This window comes from Megascapheus bottae, chromosome 14 (genome assembly GCF_031878675.1).
Source record: "Megascapheus bottae isolate mThoBot1 chromosome 14, mThoBot2.hap1, whole genome shotgun sequence".
Classification (NCBI taxonomy): domain Eukaryota; kingdom Metazoa; phylum Chordata; class Mammalia; order Rodentia; family Geomyidae; genus Megascapheus; species Megascapheus bottae.
The window spans coordinates 45,054,511-45,076,985 of NC_143522.1; the positions used below are offsets into that span (position 1 = coordinate 45,054,511).

Here is a 22,475-nt window from a genome sequence, read left to right on the forward strand (position 1 = left end):
GTACTCAAAGGACTCACTGCCATGATATCATTAGTCAATAACTACTAAGCAGGCATTATTATCTAAGATTTTAATTCAGGAGTCTCTATAGTTGTCAGTATAGACAAAACTGCAGAGTTATACCAGATAAAGTAGCACAAAATGGAGAAATGGTTTTTGAGATCTAGAAAACAGGTAGATAAAATTAAGTACATAATATCAAAAGTATTATAAAAAGGAAAAAAATAAAAATGTGCTTAAACAGCTATCCACTGTGCAATGTGAGTATGTGACATAAACTGAAAAAGTTGACTGTGGCTAACCAAGCTAACTATGCCTCAGCTTAACTTTCAGGAGTAACAAAACACTAGGGTCACACCAAATACACTAATGTAGGGAACAGGTTAAATTCACTATGGCATATTGTCACATGAAAGTTTTCTGCTTTATTTTGGTAACTTACCTAATTTCACAGAGCACTGAAAAGGCAAAATGAATCGGAATGAACATATTTAGCTACTCAATCTAATAACATAACTAGGAGCTAATAATCTACAAGTGAGATGGATGTACATCACTGTCAATCTGGGAGGAATGAGCTGAGGACTACATCCAATTTTGGAAACATGAGAGTGTGGCTTCCAATCCATAAACTTGGCACTAAACCTGGGGGAAATTCTAGAATACATTAGTAAAATGGCTGTTGAAAATCAGAGTCTGTCTTCTATGAGAGAACAGTAATACAAAAACAACAGCCCTAGGAAATCAATCTGGACTGCAGGCATGACCAGGTCTGTCATGATCAACAGTGGTAGTGATGCTAAGAGATAGGATAGAAACCGACTGCCTAGCAAATGCTCAATAAATAATTTACTGCCTAATCTGAAGAACAGTCAGTTCTCTATAGGTGTCCCCAGACTATAAATTACAGGTCTTCCTTGTGAAATGCCTCAGCTATTCCTCCTCCTTGGGTTCTATAATTTCCTCTTAAATATATTCATCCTAGTTACCAAATACCTAGAGTAACCTTTCGCCCTGCTAATGTATGGAAACATCATCCCAAAGCATTTTTTCACTAGTAGAGAAGTAATACAAGAACTTCTTAGAGCAAGACCCCTACAAATGCATCTATAAATTCCCTTGAATCACTACATGAATTTATATTGGTTTTCTTCTTTGTTAAAGAAACATCTAGCAAGTTAGGCTTTCAATTGCCTTGAATTCCTCATCTAAATAACGCACAAGAACACTTACAAAACACACAAGCCATAATTTGACTGCCTCACAAACAACAGTAGAAACTCAAATTACCAGTCACTTTACCTTAATCAAAAAGAAAAAGCTGAAAACATTTCCAGTGCCACAATCACCTTTGATATAAGAGAAATGCTGCTGTACCAACAGTAAAAATTCTTCTCATTCGGTAACACAGATTATAGATGGCCACTTCAGATCCTATCAGGGTACTTTTAAACAAAAATTATAAGAGACTTTTTGTTTGTTTTCTGGTCATGGGGTTTGAACTCTGGGCCTGGGCGCTGTGACTGAGCTCTCCAGTGCAAGGCTATCGCCCTACCCCTAGGCCTGGGTGTTTCCCAAAGCTCTTCAGCTCAATGCTACCACCCTACTCTTGAGCCACAGCCCCACTTTCCGTTTTCTGGTTATCAATTGGAGATAAGAGTCTCATGGTCTTTAGTGCCCAGGCTGGCTTTGAACCTGGATCCTCAGAGCTCAACCTCCTGAGTAGCTAGGATTGCAGGTGTGAGCCACCATGACCAGCTAAGACTCTACTTTTAAAAGGACAGTAATATGTTTTTTGTTATTGGATAAGCAAGTAAGAAATAGCAATGTGTAATCTTTGAAACAATGCACTGAAAATGAATCATAATTTCTGAGTGTTTTATTGTATTGCACTAAAGGAACAGCAAGATGGTTATACAATTCTCTTTCATTCACTTTGAAAACCTAAAGTACTTGCAAATTCTTAAGAATACCTTTACCACCATTAGAACAGTAAGTATAATATAACCAGTATCTTAACAAGTAATCTTACAAATAAAAACACATTTAAAATAGCTTTAAATGCATTCTTCACAAGTAATTCATATGTATTTCTATATCATGTTCACTTATGCTTAAGAATTAAAGCAAGTATAGTATTCTGGTGAAAATATGGAAAATCTCTCATTCATGCAATATACAGGGATAATATTCAAGTCAAAGGGGAAAAAAAACCCAATTCTTATTTTTGTAAATGTATCCATATGAAATCATCTACACGATAATGAGGAAAACTATATAGTTTTCCACAAGTCAGATACACCTTTTCAGCTCATCAGAAGCACCTGATATCTACAGCTAATTTATTATCAGATGGCATCTCAATAAAACCAAATAAGCCCTACAAGTTCCTATAAACGAAAGGTTCCAATAGACTAAGGACCATCAGTAATTAATGCAATCATTTGGAGGATTGTGGCTGTTCCTTAAGAAGTGCAAGTTCAAACCTGTCAATACCAGAGGTAATCATTTTATATTAATTTATACGTAATTCCATTTAAATTCTTTATCCAAGTATAACATATGAAAACAGTCTTTCCACAAGCAAAAAATGTGGAAACATTTAAAAAATAAGGAGTCACTTTTTAAAGAAACATCACTTCCATAGGCTACTCTTGGAAACAGGATCTTGCTGGGTAGAATCCCTTCGTTTGGTGGCTTTTTGCATGCACTTAACTGGACCATTTCTTCTGTGTGTTGTTCTAAGAGCTCACCAAAACATAGATCATGCTGAAAAGAAAAGAGAAGCTGTTAATTCAAACATTCCTAATTATAAAAACAAAGAGCACAAAAAGTTGAGCCTTCTGAATATGGCAAACTAGTATATGTGGTAATATAGCATCAACGAAAATACGAGTGACAAGTTCACAGAGAGACTTTACATTTGCATTTATGGACTTTTGCCCAACACCAGACTTGGCTTAGTGCATGGGCTAAAGTTGTCTTCTATTTCCTTTCCAATTTTAGCAAGTAGAACAGCACAGCTGAAAGCTTAATAGGGACCCAGAGCTTAGAGAAGCAATCTAAAACACCACTCTCGAGCTGTATCTAATAATAGAGAGAACTTCTCTGGAGAACTCACTTTGTGCCAGGCCCTTGGGTCCTTCACCTGCATTACCACATTTAATCCTCCTAGCAGGCAGTCCTAGGAGGCAGGTATTGTCATTCCCATTTCTTAGAAGGGGATGATCAACTGAAGAATGGTTTCATTCTCCTACTTAGAACTTTTCCCTTTCAAGAACAGGCTAAAAACTGTACAAACAGGCTAGGAATATGGCTTTGTGGTAGAGTGCTTGCCTAGAATGCATGAAGCTCTGTGTTCAGTTCCTCAGTACCACAAAACAGAAAAGCCTCAAGTGGCACTGTGGCTCAAGTGATAGAGTGCTAGGCTTGAGCACTTGAGCAAAACAAGTTCAGGGACAGCGCCCATGCCCTGAGTTTAAACCCTAGGACTGGCAAAAAAAAAAAAGCCAGCATTTGATTTAGGCCTACAGATACTGAGGGAAACCACACACAAACAGTGGTGTGGGAAAGGCCTATATCTATATCTCTAAATGGAAATAGAAAGCCTCATAATAGCAAATGTCTCCATTTTACCATACCTGTTAAATATCTCCACACTTCCAACTTTACATTCGTTTGCCCTTTTTCCCCCCAATATGTTTTAACTATCTATTATATGCCAGCATTATTGTAGATATTTGTTTAAAAACTTCAAAAGTGAAAACCAACAGGAATTAGAATGATACATGGAATTTCACCATACAGAAACTATGTAGTCCCTTATAGTACCTATTTCACTTAAACCCTCTAAAAAAATGTTTAACAGAAGTTGAATTACTTCAATGATTCCATCTTATACAGCTTTCCTTTTAAAAATATTTTAAAATGAAGAAAAACTCTTGCCAGTAAAATTCTAGCTCCACACTTAACAAGTGTCCTTTTATTTGACTGTGTTTAGTAGGGATCTACACCAGTGCTTCTCAATGACAGAACTTTTGCCCGACAGGGGGCATCTGACAACATCTAAAAATAAATGTGGCACAACTGGGGATAGAGAATATGAGAAGTAAAGGGTAGAGTGCTTCTCAATGTCTGGCAAGCTACACAACAGTCACATAGTAAAGAATGTCAACAGCACCAAATCTAAAAAAAAACCAATCTAGAACAATGAGAGAAGTCCATCAGTACTGAAAGATCTGTAACTCTACCACACTTGTAATATCAACCAGCTCTCCATATTATCACATTCAGAACAAGCAAACCAGAAAAGAAAAGGTTTAAAAAGCACAGTAAGGAAAACCTTAAATAAAACCTCTGGACAGACTCTGAAGATAAACACAAACATGGTTTGCAAACTCACACAGACTTAATATCACTGCCATGGAGAAAAACTGAGTAGGTCTGCAAACTCAGGAAGTAACACCCTCTATCCAAACAACTGATAGTATGCCAGGTACTGCCTGAGTGCACAGTGCCACAACTCAAAACACTAAGTAATTCTTCTTGTGGACTTAAAGGTGTTAAGACCATGAGGCCTAATGCCTCAGGCAGCAAAGTGAAAGCACATTTTTGCTTTATTTTTTAACTTACCCATATAGGTAGTAAAAAAATGCTAGAAGGTAGAAAGCTAATTTGCACCATCCTTCTTTCTGACAGTATGCTAGAATATCTGCATTCATGATGGTTGTAGGGTCATAAAGTCCTGGTCCACTCATCACTGGTCTACTCATGTATCTGGAACAAACATAGTCTGTTAGCTATTAAAGAATACAGCAAATCTTTATGACAGAAAGAGGGTTTTTCCTTCTCAAACATTTGGTACAATGAGATGATTCAGATAGGGATGCAAACTTACTTTTTATTACCATTAGTGGGGGGGGGCCCGGAAGGGGACTATATTGCAACATTTCCACATGCATATAGTATATTCCAATCAACCTCATCTCTATCACTCTTTCTCCCTTCCTTAAAACAATTTTAACAGGGCCGGGAGTTTGGCCTAGTGGTAGAGTGCTTGCCTAGCATGCATGAAGACCCAGGTTCAATTTCTCAGTACCACATACATAGAAAAAAACTAAAAATGGTGCTATGGCTCAAGCAGTAGAGCTCTAGCCTTGAGAAAGCCCAAAGGACAGCGCTCAGGCCCTGAGTTCGGTCCCCAGGACTGGCAAAAAAAAAAAAAAAATTAACAAGTTTCATTGTTCTAGTTCATACATGCAAAAAAACTACATCTAACACATTCATACTCATTCATACATACATTTATTTATTTACAGGTAGAATTCTTTCCTTTTATCCTATTAATTTTAGAACCTGAAACCCTCAAAACTAATATAGCTATACATCACATTTGGTTCCTGCATTTTCTGAAATCTAAGAAAAACAGTAACTAAAAAGGCAATCAGGGGCCGAGAGTTTGGCCTAGTGGTGGAGTGCTTGTCTAGCATGCACGAAGACCCAAGTTCGATTCCTCAGTACCACATACATAGAAAAGCCAGAAGTGTTGCTGTGGCTCAAGTGGTAGAGCTCTAGCCTTGAGAAAAGCCCAAGGACAGTGCTCAGGCCCTGAGTTCAGTCCCCTGGACTGGCAAAAAAAAAAAAAAGGAAATTGGGCAAGGCACTAGGTGGTACTCGTAATCTACCTACTGTAATCCTGGGTACTAAGGAGACTGAGATCTGAGGATTTAAAACCAGCCCAGGCAGAAAAGTCAATGAGACTTTTATCTCCAATTAATCATTAATAAACTGGAAATGGAATATGACTCAAGTGGTTGAATGCCAGCTTTGAGCACAAAAGGTCAAGGACAGCGTCTAGGCCCAGAGTTCAAGCCCCAGGATAGGCCAAAAAGAAAAAGGAAGGGGAAAAAAAAAAAGGAAATTAAAGAAATCAGGTGTTTCCTTTATTTATTTTCTTTTCTGCCAGTCCTTGGGCTTAAAATAAGGGCCTGAACACTGTCCTTGGGCTTTCTCAAGGCTAGAGCTCTACCACTAGAGCACAGCACCACTTCTGGCTTTTTCTAGTATGTGGTACCAAAGAATGGAACCAAAGGCTTTTGCACATGCTAGGTAAGCACTCTAAAACTAGATCACACTCCTGGCCCAAAGATCAAACTATCTTCAAACTGGAAAGTCCATGACACTTTTTTCATATATTTTTTATTGTAATTAATAGAAGGGTTACATTATATTCACCAGACAGAAGGTGCATTACTTCACAAACATTGATACCCTTTCTCATGTTTTGGTCCCCATTTCCCTTCCCCCACCCCGCCCCTCATCTGTTTTCCCCCCTTCCCTATCTGATTTCAAATAACCAAATAAGCATATATATATATACAATATATCAGATAACAAGGTAAAATACTGTAACAATATGAGATAACCAAGGAACAGCAAAAGAGATGAGAGATAGCATAGTACATTAAGGACAAAAATCAGTCATTATATGGCTTTTATTTCTATATCATGTAGGTCCTTTCATCTAGCGTCATACTATGTAGCCTTATGCATATAGGTTTTGCTCTATTGTAAATCTCTACTAGGAGAGCCCAAGGTTTCTACTGATTATGACAAATGAGGGAAACCATTTAGCCTATATTCCTTTGAATCTGGCTTACTTCACTTAATATGATTTTTTTTAAGTCTTTCCATTTCCTTACAAATGGGGTGACACTAGCATAGAATTCCATTGTGTACAAATACCACATCTTGTTGATCCATTCATGAGACTCTTATCTCTAGTTAACAACAACAACAACAACAACAACAAAAACAGAAGCAGAGCTATGGCTCATATAGGAAAGGGGGAATTTTTTTTGTGTCAGTTGTAGGGGTTGAACTCTGGGCCTGGGCGCTGTCCCTAAGCTCTTCAGCTCAAGGCTACCACCCTATCCCTTGAGCCAAACCCTACTTCCTGTTTTCTAAAGGTTAATTGGAGATAAGAGTCTCAGGTCCTTTTGTGCCCAGTGTGGCTTTGAACCTGGATCCTCAGATCTCAGCCTCCCCAAAAGCTAGGATTATAGGCATGAGCAACAGCACCCCGTGAAACTTTTTTTTATGTATATAATAAACATAGAGGCCAGGAGCATAGCCTAGTGGTAGAATGCTCACCTAGCATGAATGGAGCCCTGGGTTTGTCTCTTCAGTATCACATACTCAAAAAAGCCAGAAGTAGTTCTGTGACTCAAGTGGCAGGGCACTAGCCTTGAGCAAAAGGTGTCCAAGAACAGTGCCCAGGCCCTGAGTTCAAGCCCCAGGACTGGCAAATTAATTAATTAATTATGGAGATAATACATAAACATGGAGACAATACATATGCACAAAATTAAGCTATTTGAGATAAGGCCACAAGAGAAGTTTTTAGGGGCTGAAATGCTATGTATCTTGACCTTTGTGATGATTTTACAAGTATACACATATATAAAAATCCATTAAGTTGTAAAATTTAGAATTTCACATGTTATTGTGAAATTGTATCTTTTTAAAAAAAATCTCTTTTAAGAAATAAAGCTTCAAAGAGTTTACTGAGAGTTATTTGTTCATCTCCTGAGTTTTTAAAAGTAAATGCTAACAAACTGGCAATCTTCATTAAGGTGAGTACCATAAGATAACCATGTTAAAATAGTAAAATTAAAATATTTATTTTTTTATGTATCAATATTACCTCCAAATATGATAGGCCAAGAGAGGCATATTGAGACCCAGTGTGAGCCACTCTGCTGCACAAAGAAACATGACACAGAAGAAAGCATGGATGAGGTACTCTGGAAGTACAAGCTGGAAGAAAAATACAAGCACATTATTGAAAAGTCTTAGCAGGAAAGTCAACTGCTCACTTGGTTTTCTTAGAAATGAAAGATGCTACAAAGCTTTACTTTCATATTCAGCTTTTTACCAAAATCAATATTACAAGTACATTGAATAAAAAGGCTATAGCTTGCACTAAAAAAAGAGGACTTAACATTTAAAATTCAATTTCTTAAAGCAATAATTTAAATTATACAAAGTTACCATCAAAATTATACAGTTCCTTATTAATCAGTTGGAATACTTTTATTTACACTCTCCAATAATACAGTAACAATGACATACTTTATCACATGCAACATGGTAAAAGAAAAACACACAGAAATAAACTCCTGTTTTGAAGCTTATACATTCGTGTCTTTAAACTTTTAACAAAAATCAGAAATGCTACACAGATACAATATTTAGCAAATCACATCACATTATCACAACAGTAACTTTTCAATGGAAGCCATCCAGCCAATAATCTCAGCACAGCTAAGGGAAGAACACTAGTCTACCAAAGGCAGATGATGTGCTTTCTGCAGTGTAAGAGGGAAAAGACTGAGTTCTTAATCATAAACTAAGAATTTCCCAGGTTCCTGAGTTCTCATTCTCACATAGTTTATCCATTCTTTTACATCTCCTTGTCAATGAAAGTCAAAAAGATGAACAAAACTTCTGAACCCAAAAAGAAAACAAACTTTGATGGTAATAGGAAGTAAAAAAATTTAACTCAAGTAAAATGCATTTTACAAAATGAAGATGATTTAGTACAGTGTTTTTACATCCTCTTCCTCCCAAATATTTCAGCCTAATGGTTTCATTAATTAAAACAGCAAGCCAGGCACTGGTGGCTCACATCTGTACTCCTAGCCACTCAGGAAAGTCTATGAGACTCTTATCTCCAATTAACAACCAGAAAACTGGAAGTGATGCTATGGCACAAGAAAAAGAGCTTAGGGGCAGTGTCCAGGCCCTTAGTTTAAACCCCACAACTGAAAAGAATAAAATAAAATAGCAAATAAAAAAATCAAAACCTTTTGTTACAAGTTCTAGCCCCAGGCCAGTAGTGGTGGAGTGCTTGCCTAGCATGCATGAAGACCAGGGTCCTTGGTACCACATACATACAAAAAGCCAGAAGTGATGCTATGGCTCAAGGGGTAGGGTTCTAGCCTTGAGAAAAACCCAACGACAGTGCCCAGGCCCTGAATTCAAGCCCTAGGACTGGGAGAGGAAAAAAAAAAAAAACCCACAAGTTCTAGCTGCAAACCTTCTAATTTAAGCTGCAAAGCCCAAATGGTTTTATAACAAAATCAATGTTATCATACCTTTCCTCAAAGGAATCCACAGCTATGGAAGTAATATAATTATGCTCCACACTGAATGAAGCAAAGTTTTATGATTTCTGAATTCTTTCCCAATTGAAAGCCATGGAGTGATTTTTCCCCCTCCAAGAAACAGAATCCAAGCTGGGTACAGTGGCTCACACCTGTAATCCTAGCTACTCAGGAGGCTGAGATCTGAGGTTGAGGTTCAAAGCCAACCAGGGCACTAGAGACATGAGACTCTTATCTCCAATTAAACCAGGAGTGGTGCTGTGGCTCAAGTGATAGGGTGGGTATCCTTGAGCTGAAGAGCTCAGGGACAGCATCTAGGCCCAGAGTTCAAGCCCCATGACTGACAGAAAAAGAAGAAAGAAGAAAGAAGAAAGAGAGAGAGAGAGAGAGAGGGAGGGAAGGGGGAGGGGGGAGGGAAGAAGGAAGGGGAAGGGAAGGGAAGGGAAGGGAAGGGAAGGAAGGAAAGGAAGAAAGGGGGAGGGAGGAAGGAAGGAAACGAAACAGAATCCAAAACAGACAAAGCAAGCAAACACTCTATTACTGCAATACACCTCTAGCCCTAGACTCAATTTTTCAATGAATACTATTTCAAATTAAATCCCCGAAAAACCAACCAGTACTCAATGCTACAAACCAGGTATTTTTGGCAAATAGAATGAGTAACAAAGATAGAATTCTGAATTAGGTATGTAAACTTGTAAACTTGTAAGTAAATAAAAGCTTAAGCCAGAATCTATTTAAGATCAAAATTCTTTCAAAAAGAAACTGTCTACAAGACATCTTTGAAACTCAATGATTACCACAAGAACACATCAAGAAAAACATACCTGAGTTTTCAACCGGAATTGCTCTTGTATTCTTGTATTCAAATGCCAATGCTCTTGTATTCATGCCTGTAATCCTAGCTACTCAGGAGGCTGAGATATGAGGATTCCTGGCTTGAAGCCAGTCCAAGCAGAAAGGTCCATAAAATACATCTTCAATTAATCACCAAAAGCCAGAAGTGTAGCAAAGCTGGCCAGCTTTGACCAAAAACAGCTTTGCCCTTTGGTTAATCTCATATTGCTACTGTATCTGACTTTGTTACCTGGTATATTGTATCTATGTTTATTTGATTATTTGAAACAGGAAAGGAAAAGGGGGAAAACAAGAGGATTGGGAGGGGGACAAAACATGAGGGGAAATGGGGACAAAACATGAGGAGGGCTATCAATGTATGAGAAGTAATGTACTTACTATCTGGCAAATGTAACTGTAACCCCTTTATACATTACCCCAATAATTTTTAAATAAATTTGTTTAAATACTAAGAGACAGTGTTTAGGTACCAAAAATAAATAAATGAATCAATGAATGAATTGCTTTTGCAATATTAATTTAATTAGAAAATATTTCTTTTAAATCCAGACTTTTTTCAGCCCTTTACAAATTAAATTTTCTTGCAGACTGAGATGATTCAAAAATTAACATAACCCCATAACTCTTACCCAATATTCTTTAATACCAGTGTTCATTTAAAGATAGCCTTCAACTCTCCCAACTCTAATATAAACAAATTTCACTCACACTCCCTGCCTTCTCCTCAATCAGTCCAGAAATACCATAATGTATCTCTCATAAACTCAGTCCTTTTCAATCATTCTTCATTGATGAAATTTCACCATAAGTAAAAAAATAACAACAGAAACCGAAGATCACATACAAACTAGTATCCAGAAACAAAATATCGCATGCAAATATGGCAGGAATGATAATACTTACACATGCAAAATAATATTATTGTTATAGTTCACAATTTGAAACATTATTTGTCTTCCCCCATACTTTGGCAGAATTGTCAAAACAAATTTCTATAGGGAAAACTGTCAGATGCACTGCTGTTCAGCCAATTCTTGGCATCCTATCCTAAATGTAACTTGTACTACTATTAAAAAACAAACAAACAAAAACCCTCCTTTCAACCTACTATAGCATCAAGATGTCCCAAGCACATGCCTTTTCTTGGTGACAAAATCTTCCCCAAAGTCACTACATTAAAATGGAGTTAGTCTCTCTTAAGTTACCGTAAATTAGTAAAACACATGTGCTTAAGCTTCAGCAACCAGGCTGTCTAGGACAAAATTCCCCTCTCTAACTTCAAAGTGCTTCAGCCTTACAATGTAACTCATTTAACTGCTGCATCCTAGAGAATAATAATATACCTACCATAAGAAGTGAAGGAAAAGATCCAGGGAAAGGTCTTTGTAGGCCAGAGCCTGGCACAGAAAATTGCTCATCTAATTTCAATTATTTCTCTCATCAGCATTTGATTACTTAAGTGGAAAGTCAAAGAGCATAAATACTATTAATAAAAACGAGTTGAAATTTCATCATGATTTCTTGGTAAAAATGTCAATTACTAAAGATGTTTTTACAGTTATAACTTTCTAACCAGAAGACAGGTCTATCTTCTCATGTTTTGTTTCCTAGTATCAGGGAAACAGCTAACAAATTAAAATTTTTAACTCTATTTATATTGTCTTACTTTAACAAGTCTCCAAACACAAAAAAAATCTATTCCATCATTCTTCACATTTAAGGAAACAATGACCAAGTAAAAAACTGACTTTATAGATGCTTTACAAAGTAAGATTCACTAGCATGTAAGTGAATTACTTTTACAAAACTCTCTAAACAAATTCTATTCCTTGTTAAATGATGTTTAAAGATTAATTAGTCTTCTATCACTTGGATGCATACTCACTACTTTCTTACAAATTGTTGTCTACAAATAACTGCATTACTGTAAGTGCTATTTGACAGCCCAAGAACAGATCTATCTACCTAAAAGATTCTGCTAAACATCAGCTGAAAAGACTGAACTAATTTCTTCCAGAACACACATAACCAGATAATACTAGGTGGGATAGCAGTGAGTTTATACTACAGATTCTATTTGCAAACTGCCTCATGATTCTATTTGCACCAGCCCCCAAAATAATCTCACCCTCTATTAAAATAATTATTTATTCACCAAATAAGAGGAACGTGCCTACGGCTATAACATTAAAAAACTGCAAAAGCATTTAACAGCTTTCCCTACTTGACTGGGTCAGCAAGCAAACAATTGCAAAAAATATGAAGTTTTATGAAACCATAAACCTCAACAGGCATGAGCGAGCAGACTGAACAGAACAGTACAAATACAAATGCCCTAACCCTCCCCATGAAATGAACAAAGCATTAAAACATTAAACTAAAATGCAGTACACACCTTTAGTGCAATTTTGACTCTTTTAATCTTTTTGACCTTTTCAACTGTCTTTGGCCCGACAATGTAAAAAGCAGATTGGAAGAATGTTAGTATGACAGCTGACAAGATCACCAGTAGATTAATAACAGTCAGAATAGTCAAGCATGACAAGAAAAAATATTTTTAAAAAATTCTGCCTACTTCAAAGGATAGATATATCATAGTACTGAGAAAAGTGGCCATTTCAAATTAAAAGCATATACATGTTAAAATCTAAAGGTAAATCCTATATTGTAACTTACAGGATTCAGGGTATTACACTGGTCTATAGGATTCTTGTAATCAGTCTTCAGTTCATCAAACGCTATAATCTAAAATAAAAGTAACACAGTTTAGTACCATTCACCTTAACTCAAAACAGCAACAAATTTGCCTCAGTGTCAAAGTGAATAAAGTAAAATGTTCTAAGCATTACAAGTACCAAAAACTCAAATATGCTAAATAGGAAAAGTGGCAGAAATCAGGTTTAAAGAACTGAACATATTTTTATGTCATTACTAAAATGACGATACCACTGCATTTTTTTTCATTATCAATATCTTCAATGCATCTATTCAAGTTTATTTTCTCTACTTGAAATGAGCTTTTGCTCACCTACACAATATTGATCCAACTTTCTCCTTATCCTAACACCCCTCTTCCTATGCTGACTCCTCTGTTTGATTTCACTCCTTTGGGCACAAACAGGAGTACATTCTTGTCTACATATCCATGCTCATAACCCTGCCAACATGGCAATTCCACAATGGACTACAATATTTATGCACAGGTTTGCCTACCTCATTGGACTCTGTAGGTTTCACAAAGCAAGACCACTTTTTTTTTTTTTTTTTTTTTTTTTTTGCCAGTCCTGGGCTTAAGCTCAGCGCCTGAGGACTATCCTTGGATTTTTCCCAAGGCTAGAACCACTTGAGCCTCAGCACCACTTCTGGCTTTTTCTAAGTATATGGTACCAAGGAATCAAACCCGGGTCTTTGTGCATGATAGGCAAGCACTCTACCACTAGGCCAAACTCCTGGCCCAGCAAGACCACTTTTAATGATCTCCATATGCCCCTATGCTGAGGATATCAAGTAAACTCAATTCAGTTTCTTCCCATTTGTTTCCCAAATAATTTCTAAGGATGGTTTTGACCATGCTCTAGAAGAATATGATTTTGACATAAAGGATCTTCATAACCCTATACAAAACTGCCAAGTCAAAATTTAGTAAATGAAAAAGGACTACACATCACTGTTTTATTAACTGCAGGTTTATGGGAGAGCTGTTTTAATTACTGCCACTGGTCATCCAGAAATACAGAACCTAACCTGCCTTTCCCAGGTGGATTAAGGCATGTCTTTAAATCTGACACAGTGTTACTCAATTTTATCAGTGATCAGTAGAATCTAGTATTTTTGGCTTTAATATTTCCCTGTTAAAGCTTTTAGTTTCATAGAGACAAGCTTTTAATTTTTGGAGTTTTATAAAATTCATCAATGTGGGGCCAGGAATGTGGCCCACGGGTAGAGTGCTTGCCTAACATGCATGAAGCCCTGGGTTCGATTCCTGGGTACCACATACACAGAAAAAGTCAAAAGTGGTACTGTGGCTCAAGTGGTAGAGCATGCTAACCTTGAGAAAGCCCAAGGACAGTACCTGGACCTGAGGTCAAGCCTCAGGATTGGCCAAAAAAAAAAAAAAAAGATTGCATTAAAAAAAATAATCAATGTAATATATTAATCAAACAAATAAAATGAAAATGTCTCCAAAACAGCAAAGATTTTTCACTGTATATACTACACACAACTTGGTGTGAAATGAAAGGGGGGCTAGGAGTTTGGCCTAGTGGTAGAGTGCTTGCCTAGCATGCACGAAGACCCGGGTTCGATTACTCAGTACCATACATAGGAAAAAGCTGGAAGTGGTGCTGTGGCTCAAGTGTTAGAGCACTAGCCTTGAGGAAAGTCCAAGGACAATGCTCGGGCCCTGAGTTCAAGCCCACAACTGGCAAAAAAAAAAAAAAAAAAAAAAAAAAGAATGAAAGGGGATAAAAAAGTAAAAGAAAAATTACACACTAGGCTACTTATTTTTTTAAAGAATTTATTAACATTGATTTTTAAATCATATTTCAAATGTCATGTTTAACAAATAAGTATTCAAGAAGGGAATCTCTATATACAATCACTGGCACTTAGGTTTTAAAACATAATTAAAATTAAACAGGATTTTTATGTCATAGATATCTATGTAATAAAAAATTATGTCTATAGAGTATATAACCCATCATAGATTTTTATGTCTATGTAGTTATGTTTATATCTCCAAGACTATGTCTATAACACTGGGTACCCAAATGTTCAGTCATTGTTCTTGTACTGTTTGGATCTAACATCCACATATTAAGGATACCATGCGCCTTTTGTTCCTTTGGTCTTGACTTATCTCACTCAACATGATTCACTCTAGATTCATCCACTTACCAGCGAACGCTATTATTTTATCTAGTCTGTTGGCTTTGCAGAATTCCATATACATATACATATATGTCTCACATTTTTTGTATCCATTCATCTTCAGTAGGGCATCTGGGTTGTTTCCATCACTTGGCTACTGTGAATAGTGCAGATGAAAATAGCTCAGCAGGTGTCCTTATCATATCCTGGGTTATGATACCCAGGGTAGATGCCCAGGAGTGGTATGGCAGGATCGTAGGGAAGGTCTATTTTCCAGAGTGGTTGAACTTGTTTCCATTCTCACCAGCAGTGCAGCAGGGTTCCTCTTTCTCCACAAACCAGCCAGCATCTGTCATTGTCTTTGTTCAGAATATTGGCCATTCTAATTGGAGTAATATGGTATCTTAGTTGTTTTTATTTGCATTTCCTTTATGACCATGAGTGATGAGCACTTTCTCAGGTTTTTCTGCCATTTTAACTTCTTTTGATGTCTCTCTTTAGTTCCCTTGCCCATTTAGTGATTGCTTTGTTGGATTTGGGGGGGGGGATTAGTTTCTTGAGTTCCCTGCAGATACTGGATATTAAGCAGTTGTCTGATGTATGATTGGTAAATATCTTTTCCCAGTTGGTTGGCTGTCTTTCTACTTTAGTAGCTATGCTTTTATCTGTGCAGAAACTTCATTTTTGGGTAGTCCCATTTGTTGAGTCTCTCTCCAATCTGCTGTGACTCTGGGATTCAGTTCAGGAAGTTTTTGCCTGTGCCTATGAGTTCCAGTGTCTCTCCAACTCTATCATGTAACAATTTCAAGGTTTTAAGTCTGATATTGAGATCTTTGATCCATCTTGAGTTAATGCTTGTGCATGGTGAAAGGCTAGGATCAATTTTTAGTTTTGTGCATGTGACTGCCTAGTTTTGCCAGCACCAATAATTGAATAGGCTGTGTTTGTTCAACTGTATATCTTTGGCTCCTTTGTTAAATACAAGTTGACTATAGTTATGTGGCTTTATTTCTGGATCTTCTATTCTGTTCCATTGATCTTCTGGTCTATTTTGGTGCCAATACCATGCTGTTTTGTTATTATGGCTCTATAGTAGAGTTTGAAGTCTGGTATTGTCATACTGCCCGCGTTGCTCTTTTTGACTACAATTGTTTTGGCTATTCTAGGTCTTTTGTTCCATATGAATCTTTGGATTACATCTTCTATTTCAGTAAAGAATGTCCTTGGGATCTTGATAAGGATTGCATTGAATTTGTATATCAATTTTGGCAATATGGCCATTTTCACTATATTGGTTCTCCGCACCCATGAGCATGGGATGTCTTTCAATTTCCTGGCATCCTCTTCAATTTCTTTCATTAGGCTTCTATAATTCCTTGACATTTTTGGTTAATTCCTAAATATTTTATTCTTTTGGGGCTCTTGCAAATGGGATCATTTTCTTGATTTCGCCTTCAGTTTGCGTATTGTTGGCATGCAGAAAGGCTACTGATTTTTGCAGGTTAATTTTGTATCCTGCCACTTTGTTAAAGTGGTTTATTATTTCTAGGATTTGGGAGTGGAGTTTATTGGGCCGTTCAGATACAGGATCAGGATCATGTTATCTGCGAATAGGGATAGTTTAATTTCTTCTTTCCCTATGTGGATCCCTTTGATGTCCTTCTCTTGCCTTATTGCTCTGGCTAAGGGTTCCAACACTATACTGAAGAGAAGTGGAGAGAGTGGGCAGCCCTGTCTAGTTCCTCATTTTAAGGTAAATGGTTCTAGTTGTTCTCCATTTAGTATACTGGCTGTAATTTTGTCATACACGGCTTTAATTATTTTAAGGAAGGCACTTCCTATACCTATTTTTTCTAGTGCTTCAACATGAATGGATGTTGTATTTTGTCAAATGCCTTCTCGGCATCCAGAAAAATTATCATATGATTCTTATCCTTAGCTCTGTTGATATGATGTATTACATAATTGATTTGCAAATGTTAAACCAGGCCTACTTGACTGTACTGTATAATTTTTAAAATTTGTTTCTGGATTCTGTTGGCTAGTATTTTATTGAGGAGCTTTGCGTCTGTGTTCAGTAGAGATAGGTCTGTAGTTCTATTTTTTGTTGGGTCTTTCCCTGGTTTGGAGATAAGTCTAACATTAGCTTCATAAAATGAGTTTGGTATGGCTCCTTCTGCTTCTATTTCTCAGAAGAGTTTCAAGAGCATAGGTATTAATTCATCTTTAAAAGTCTTGTAGAATTCTTAAAAAGCAGTTTAATTATTCAAATGGATTTTTCTTTGCCAATGACTTCTAATACAAATGATAATGGTATAAATATGTAATTAAAAGAAAATAATTTCTGGTTAGTCACAAATATCATTAGTCAGATGTGACCTTCACTGTGTATTTTAGTAATAAAAGTTTAAGATCAACGCTACTAAATAAGGAAATGGAAAGACTTGGGGAAAAAAATTATATTAAGTGAAGTGAGCCAGACCCAAAGGAACATAGGTTCAGTGGTTTCCCTCATTTGTAATAATTAGTACACATCTAAGACTCTCCTAGCAGAGGACCACAATAGCTGAAACAGGTAGGTCACATAGGATGAGACTAAATGAAATGAACTCCAGGATATAGAAACAAGAGCTTTATCTTGTGTGATTGTTATTCTTAATATATTATGTATTTCTCTCCTCTTTTTTTGCCCTTATGGTTAATCTCATATTATTACTATACCTGACTTTGTTACCAGGTATATTGTATATACGTTTATTTGAAATAGGAAAGGGAACAGGGGGAAAACCAAGATGATTGGGAGGGCAGGGGGAGGAAACTGGGAACAAAAACCTGACAGGGGGTACCAATGTGTGAGAAGTAATGCATCTACTATCTGGCAAATGTAACTGTAACCCCTCTATACATTATCCTGACAATAAAAATAAATAAATAAATAGGACAAAAGAATAAACAACAGGGCCTGGAGTTTGGCCTAGTGGTTAAAGTGCTTGCCTAGCATGCATGAAGACCCAGGTTCGATTCCTTGGTACCACATACATACAAAAAAGCCAGAAGTGGTGCTGAGGCTCAAGTGGTAGAGCTCTAGCCTTGAGAAAATCCAAGGACAGCGCTCAGGCCCTGAGCTCAAGCCCAAGGCTGGCAAAAAAAAAAAAAAAAAAAAAAAAAAGAATAAACAACATAAAAAGGTTAAGATCCAGACCCAAACTCTTCTAAATATAATTACTTGATTATAAGATGTCTCAACACAACAGCAAAATGAAAACAAAACTTCTTTAAAACTGACTTTTGGGATTAGATGACTTCTTTCAAGAAGCTTCAAAGGGACTTTTCAGAAAGTTGCTGAATGTGTTTCTATTGGAGTGTTCCAAGCTAGAGTCTTCAAAACTCTTCTGAGAAAGTTCTTACTTTTCTTCATCTCTGTACAGCTGAACATAACCTTTCACAAAACTCTCCACAGAAATGTGCAAACAGTAACACAGACATCCCTAAGACTCACAGAATTCGTGATCCTCCCAAATTCAATAAAAGCCTTAAAGGAACAACTTCTGCATTTTTAGTTTTGCTTCCAACTCTGCTTTGCCCAGAGTATTCACTGCATGGTTAACACTAAATTGACAGTTAACACCATCACCGATGAAAAGCACAATATAACAACATACAAACAGCATTTGAAGAATTTGTAACTTAAAATTTTTAAATCAGCCTTGTGAAAGACCTATCAACTATAGAAAATTACATGTTTACACTTTTTCCAAAGGATGCAATAACTTTTTTTTTTTTTTTTTTGCCAGTCCTAGGGCTTGAACTCAGGGTCTGAGCACTATGGCTGGGCTTTCTCAAGGCTAGAGTTCTACCACTTGAGCCACAGGACCACTTCTGGCTTTTTCTATGTATATGGTACAGAGGAATCGAACCAGGATCTTCGTGCATGCTAGGCAAGCACTCTACCACTAAGCCAAACTCCTGGCTCTGAAGAAACTTTCTGAATTAAGATATTCCAATAGGAGCACAGACGTTCTCAATTCCTAGGAGTGGAGGGGTGGCTTAAGCTGTAGAGCATCAGCCTTGAGTGAGTAAGTTAATGAAAGCAAGACCCTGAAGTCAAGCCCCACTACTGGCACAAAATTTTTTTTTTTGCCAGTCCTGGGCTTGAACTCAGGGCCTGAGCATTGTCCTTGGACTTTCTCAAGGCTAGAGCTCTTCCACTTGAGCCTTAGCACCACTTCTGGCTTTTTTTTTTTCTATGTATGTGGTACCGAGGAATCGAACCTGGGTCCTCGTGCATGCTAGGCAAGCACTTTAACCACTAGGCCAAACTCCCGGCCCCTACAAAATAATTTTTAAAAGATGAAAATTCCATCCAGGGATGTGCCTTTCAAAGCTGAAACTAAATTATATGTTTTTTTAAAGTGCAAGGCAAGTATTCCTTACTTCAAATATATGGTTTAAGGTGTAAAATGTGAAAAGAAATCCACCCCACAACTCTCTCCTAGGATTTTCTAGCACCCACAAAGAAAGAACATCATCCACCAAGCAGAAATAGACTTACAGCCAACCTACAGAAAGGAACAAGACATATGCATTGCATTAGAGCTTAAGAGGTAAAGCTAGTCTACATCCCACATTCTCTTTTTTATTATTCTCCCACCAAAGTGCCTAAGATGTTCTTCAAGATTTTGGTTCCTACTAATAAGTATTTTGAGGCAGCAGTTATTTCTGATGCAGTGAACAGCCTACACTGAGCCTTCTTCACTTTTCAAACTTGTAGATTCTAAAATAAGTATAAAAATAAATAAAACAAAATATGTACAAACATTCTGTATTCAACAAAAGGGACTGGATTTGTGACTGCACTCTACTTTTGACACTTTCTTTTGCAAATGATACTGCTGCCATTTAATCATTTCTAAGTCTCACAGGTACCAGTGGTGGAAGTAATGGTGCACACCTGTAATCTCAGCATTCAGAGAAGAGGCAGGGATCACAAGCTGGAAACCAGTTTGGGCTACATAGTGTTAAGGGCAGCTTGGTCCATGTAATGATCGTCTGTCATTTTAAAAAAGGAAAAAAGGCAACTACTTAATGAAATCCTTTCACGTTACAAATACACGTTAAGAAGAAAAGGCAGAGGGCCAGAGTTTGGCCTAGTGGTAGAGGCTTGCCTAGCATGCACGAAGACCTGGGTTTGATTCCTTGGTACCACATACACAGAAAAAGCTGGAAGTGGTGCTGTGGCTCAAGTGGTAGGGGTTTAACCTTGAGAAAGTCCAAGGACAGTGCTCAGGCTCTGCGCTTAAGCCCAGATTTGGCAAAAAAAAAAAAAAAAAAAAAAAAGAAGGAGGAGGAGGAGGAGGAGGAAGGGAGGGAGGGAGGGGGGAGGGAGGGGAGGAGGGGGAAGAGGAAGAGAAGGAGGAGGGAGGGAGGAGGGAGGGAGGAGGGAGGGAGGAGGAGGGAGGGAGGAGGAGGGAGAGAGGAGGAGGAAGAGGAGGGAGGGAGGAGGAGGAGGGAGGAGGAGGAGGAAGAGGAAGAAGAGGAAGAAGGAGGAGGAAGAAGAAGGAGGAGGAGGAAGGAAGGAAGGAAGGAAGGAAGGAAGGAAGGAAGGAAGGAAGGAGGGAAGGAGAAACAGCAGAAATAGAAATCAGTTATGGTCATAATAAAATCTGACTTAAATTCACACCAGAGGGCCAGGAGTTTGGCCTAGTGGTAGAGTGCTTGCCTAGCATGCACTAAGACCTGGTTTCGATTCCTCGGTACTACATACATAGAAAAAAGCTGGAAGTGGTGCTGAGGCTCAAGTGATAGGGCTCTAGCCCTGAGAAAGTCCAAGGACAGTGCTCAGGCCCTGAGCTCAAACCCCAGGAGGATTGGCAAAAAATAAAAATAAAAAAAATCGCACCAGAGCAAACATCAAGATTCCCTAAGGTACTGAAAAAGGGGAAGTCAGCTGCAAACACGAGATAAATTTTGTACGAACACTGATTTCCGGAGGGAGCGGCTTCTTACTTTGGACTAGAGAAACAGAAAACTTTTTGTTAAAAAAAAAAAAAACAAAAACAAAAAAACAAAAAAACCCAACTCCCTCTTGCAGAAATAACCCCCACGGGGAACTCACGACTTGGTCCTCACAGGGCTCGTGAAAGTAAGGATGTGGATGTGCTCCAATCCTCCGCGGAAATCCAACTGCCCTAAGGTTTCTAGGAATTTTCAAAAAGCAAATTAACCCCCCCGTGTTAACTGCATGCAGACTGCAGAGGTGTCTCGGCCTGACCTGCCTCTTGGGAAACTCCCACCGCGGTCAGGCCATGGTGCTGGGGGAGTGAACTCAAAAGGGAGGCGGCCAACCCGGTAAGTCATCGACCCAACCTGCACCAAAGTTCACCAGGAAGACAGGAATCTCGAGAGGGGGGAAGCAAAACGGTGCCTCTACTTGAAAAGCACCCCCGCTACTGAGAGAGAGCCGGAGATCCACCCGACACGGGTGTTCTAACTTCATGTCCACGGGAGCCAGCTCGGTACAGACCTGCCAGGTCCATCAGCAGTGAGTTAAAACAAAATCCGGGCACTTCACGCTGAGGACGTCGCCCCGCTCGGTCCAGTCCCCGGATGCGGGGCGGCCGAGGGTCCGCGCGGGCCCAGCGCCGCGCCAGCAGGGCCTGTCCATCTCCGGCCTGCGAGGGGGACGCGTCGGCGCCCCCACCCCGTGGGCTTCCCGACGGCCGGCACCGCCCTCCGCCATCCGGGGCCGCGCGGCCCACGTACCCTCCGCGGCCCGCACCGCCCCGCCGCATCCCCCGGCTCGCCGACCTCCGGGGCCCTCGCGCGGCGCTGACCGCGGCCCGGGAGCCACTAGAACGCTGCGCCGCCGCCTCGCCCTCCTCCCGGCCTCCGCTACTCACGTGCCAGATGGCGAAGAAGATGAGCGCCGCGGTGAGCAGCAGCGCCAGCATGTAACAGAAGGCCGCGAACGTGAACGCCATGGCCAGGGAGGAGCTGGCAGGCGCGCCGGTGCCAGCGGAGAAAGGCGCCGCGCGGCCCTCTGGGTAAGACCATTCACTTCCCTCGGCCGCCGCCGCCGCCGCCGCGGTGGCGCCCGCGCCCTCCCGGCGCGCCTGCGCACCAGTGCAGCCGCGCGAGCGCCCTCTGCCGACCAGAGGCTGCGTTGATCTTATGTTGCCTGCAAGGGTTGATTGATTTGTCTTTCACTATCTCTCCTTGGTTCTTTGGACACACATTTTTTTTTGAATGCGTACCTTTTTTTTCCTCCCAGATACCGTGGTCTGCCTTGAGATACAATAGTAAAAAAAAAAAAATACTATCGTTGGAAGAACTTAGGGTAGTGCAAGAAATGAACAACTAAATAATTGATGGTATTAGAACCCAGTAAACGGACTTCTGTGAGATGTTATGAAGGTAAAAAAAAAAAAGAGAGGATTCATTCAGGGCAGGATTCTTGGAGTAGAAGTTTCCTGACGCCGGGCTTAAGTGAACAGTAATCATCCAGGCAAAGAAAAGATGGAATCTACACACACAAATGGTTCCAAATGAGCAAAGACACAAGAGATGATAAAAGAAAAAGAG

The 22,475-nt window shown here is 39.0% G+C and overlaps 1 protein-coding gene across 3 annotated transcripts; it reads right to left on the bottom strand.

Annotated features, from left to right (window-relative positions):
- Positions 1-1,864: 1,864 nt before the first annotated feature.
- Positions 1,865-21,958, bottom strand: Cnih1 (cornichon family member 1). Of its 3 annotated transcripts, none has more exons than XM_090345117.1 (6): positions 21,794-21,958; positions 12,702-12,770; positions 12,421-12,468; positions 7,706-7,818; positions 4,633-4,776; positions 1,865-2,769 (listed from the first exon to the last, which is right to left on the bottom strand). In XM_090345117.1, the coding sequence occupies exons 1-6, from the start codon at positions 21,872-21,874 to the stop codon at positions 2,742-2,744; spliced, it is 483 nt and encodes a 160-aa protein (XP_090201243.1). In that variant the 5' UTR covers positions 21,875-21,958; the 3' UTR covers positions 1,865-2,741. The 3 variants fall into 3 exon arrangements, with proteins under 3 accessions (XP_090201243.1, XP_090201245.1, XP_090201244.1); XM_090345119.1 differs by lacking the exon at positions 21,794-21,958 and adding an exon at positions 19,846-19,935; XM_090345118.1 differs by lacking the exon at positions 12,421-12,468 and having other exon boundaries at positions 21,794-21,954.
- Positions 21,959-22,475: the final 517 nt, after the last annotated feature.

Excerpts from the sequence above, each read along its gene's own strand:
- Cnih1 (XM_090345117.1), bottom strand. The coding sequence starts at position 21,874 with ATGGCGTTCACGTTCGCGGCCTTCTGTTACATGCTGGCGCTGCTGCTC. Across the intron at positions 12,771-21,793 it reads TCTTCTTCGCCATCTGGCAC|ATTATAGCGTTTGATGAACT; the intron begins GTGAGTAGCGGA and ends CTTTTATTTTAG. Across the intron at positions 4,777-7,705 it reads TTGGCCTATCATATTTGGAG|ATACATGAGTAGACCAGTGA; the intron begins GTAATATTGATA and ends TGTTTGTTCCAG.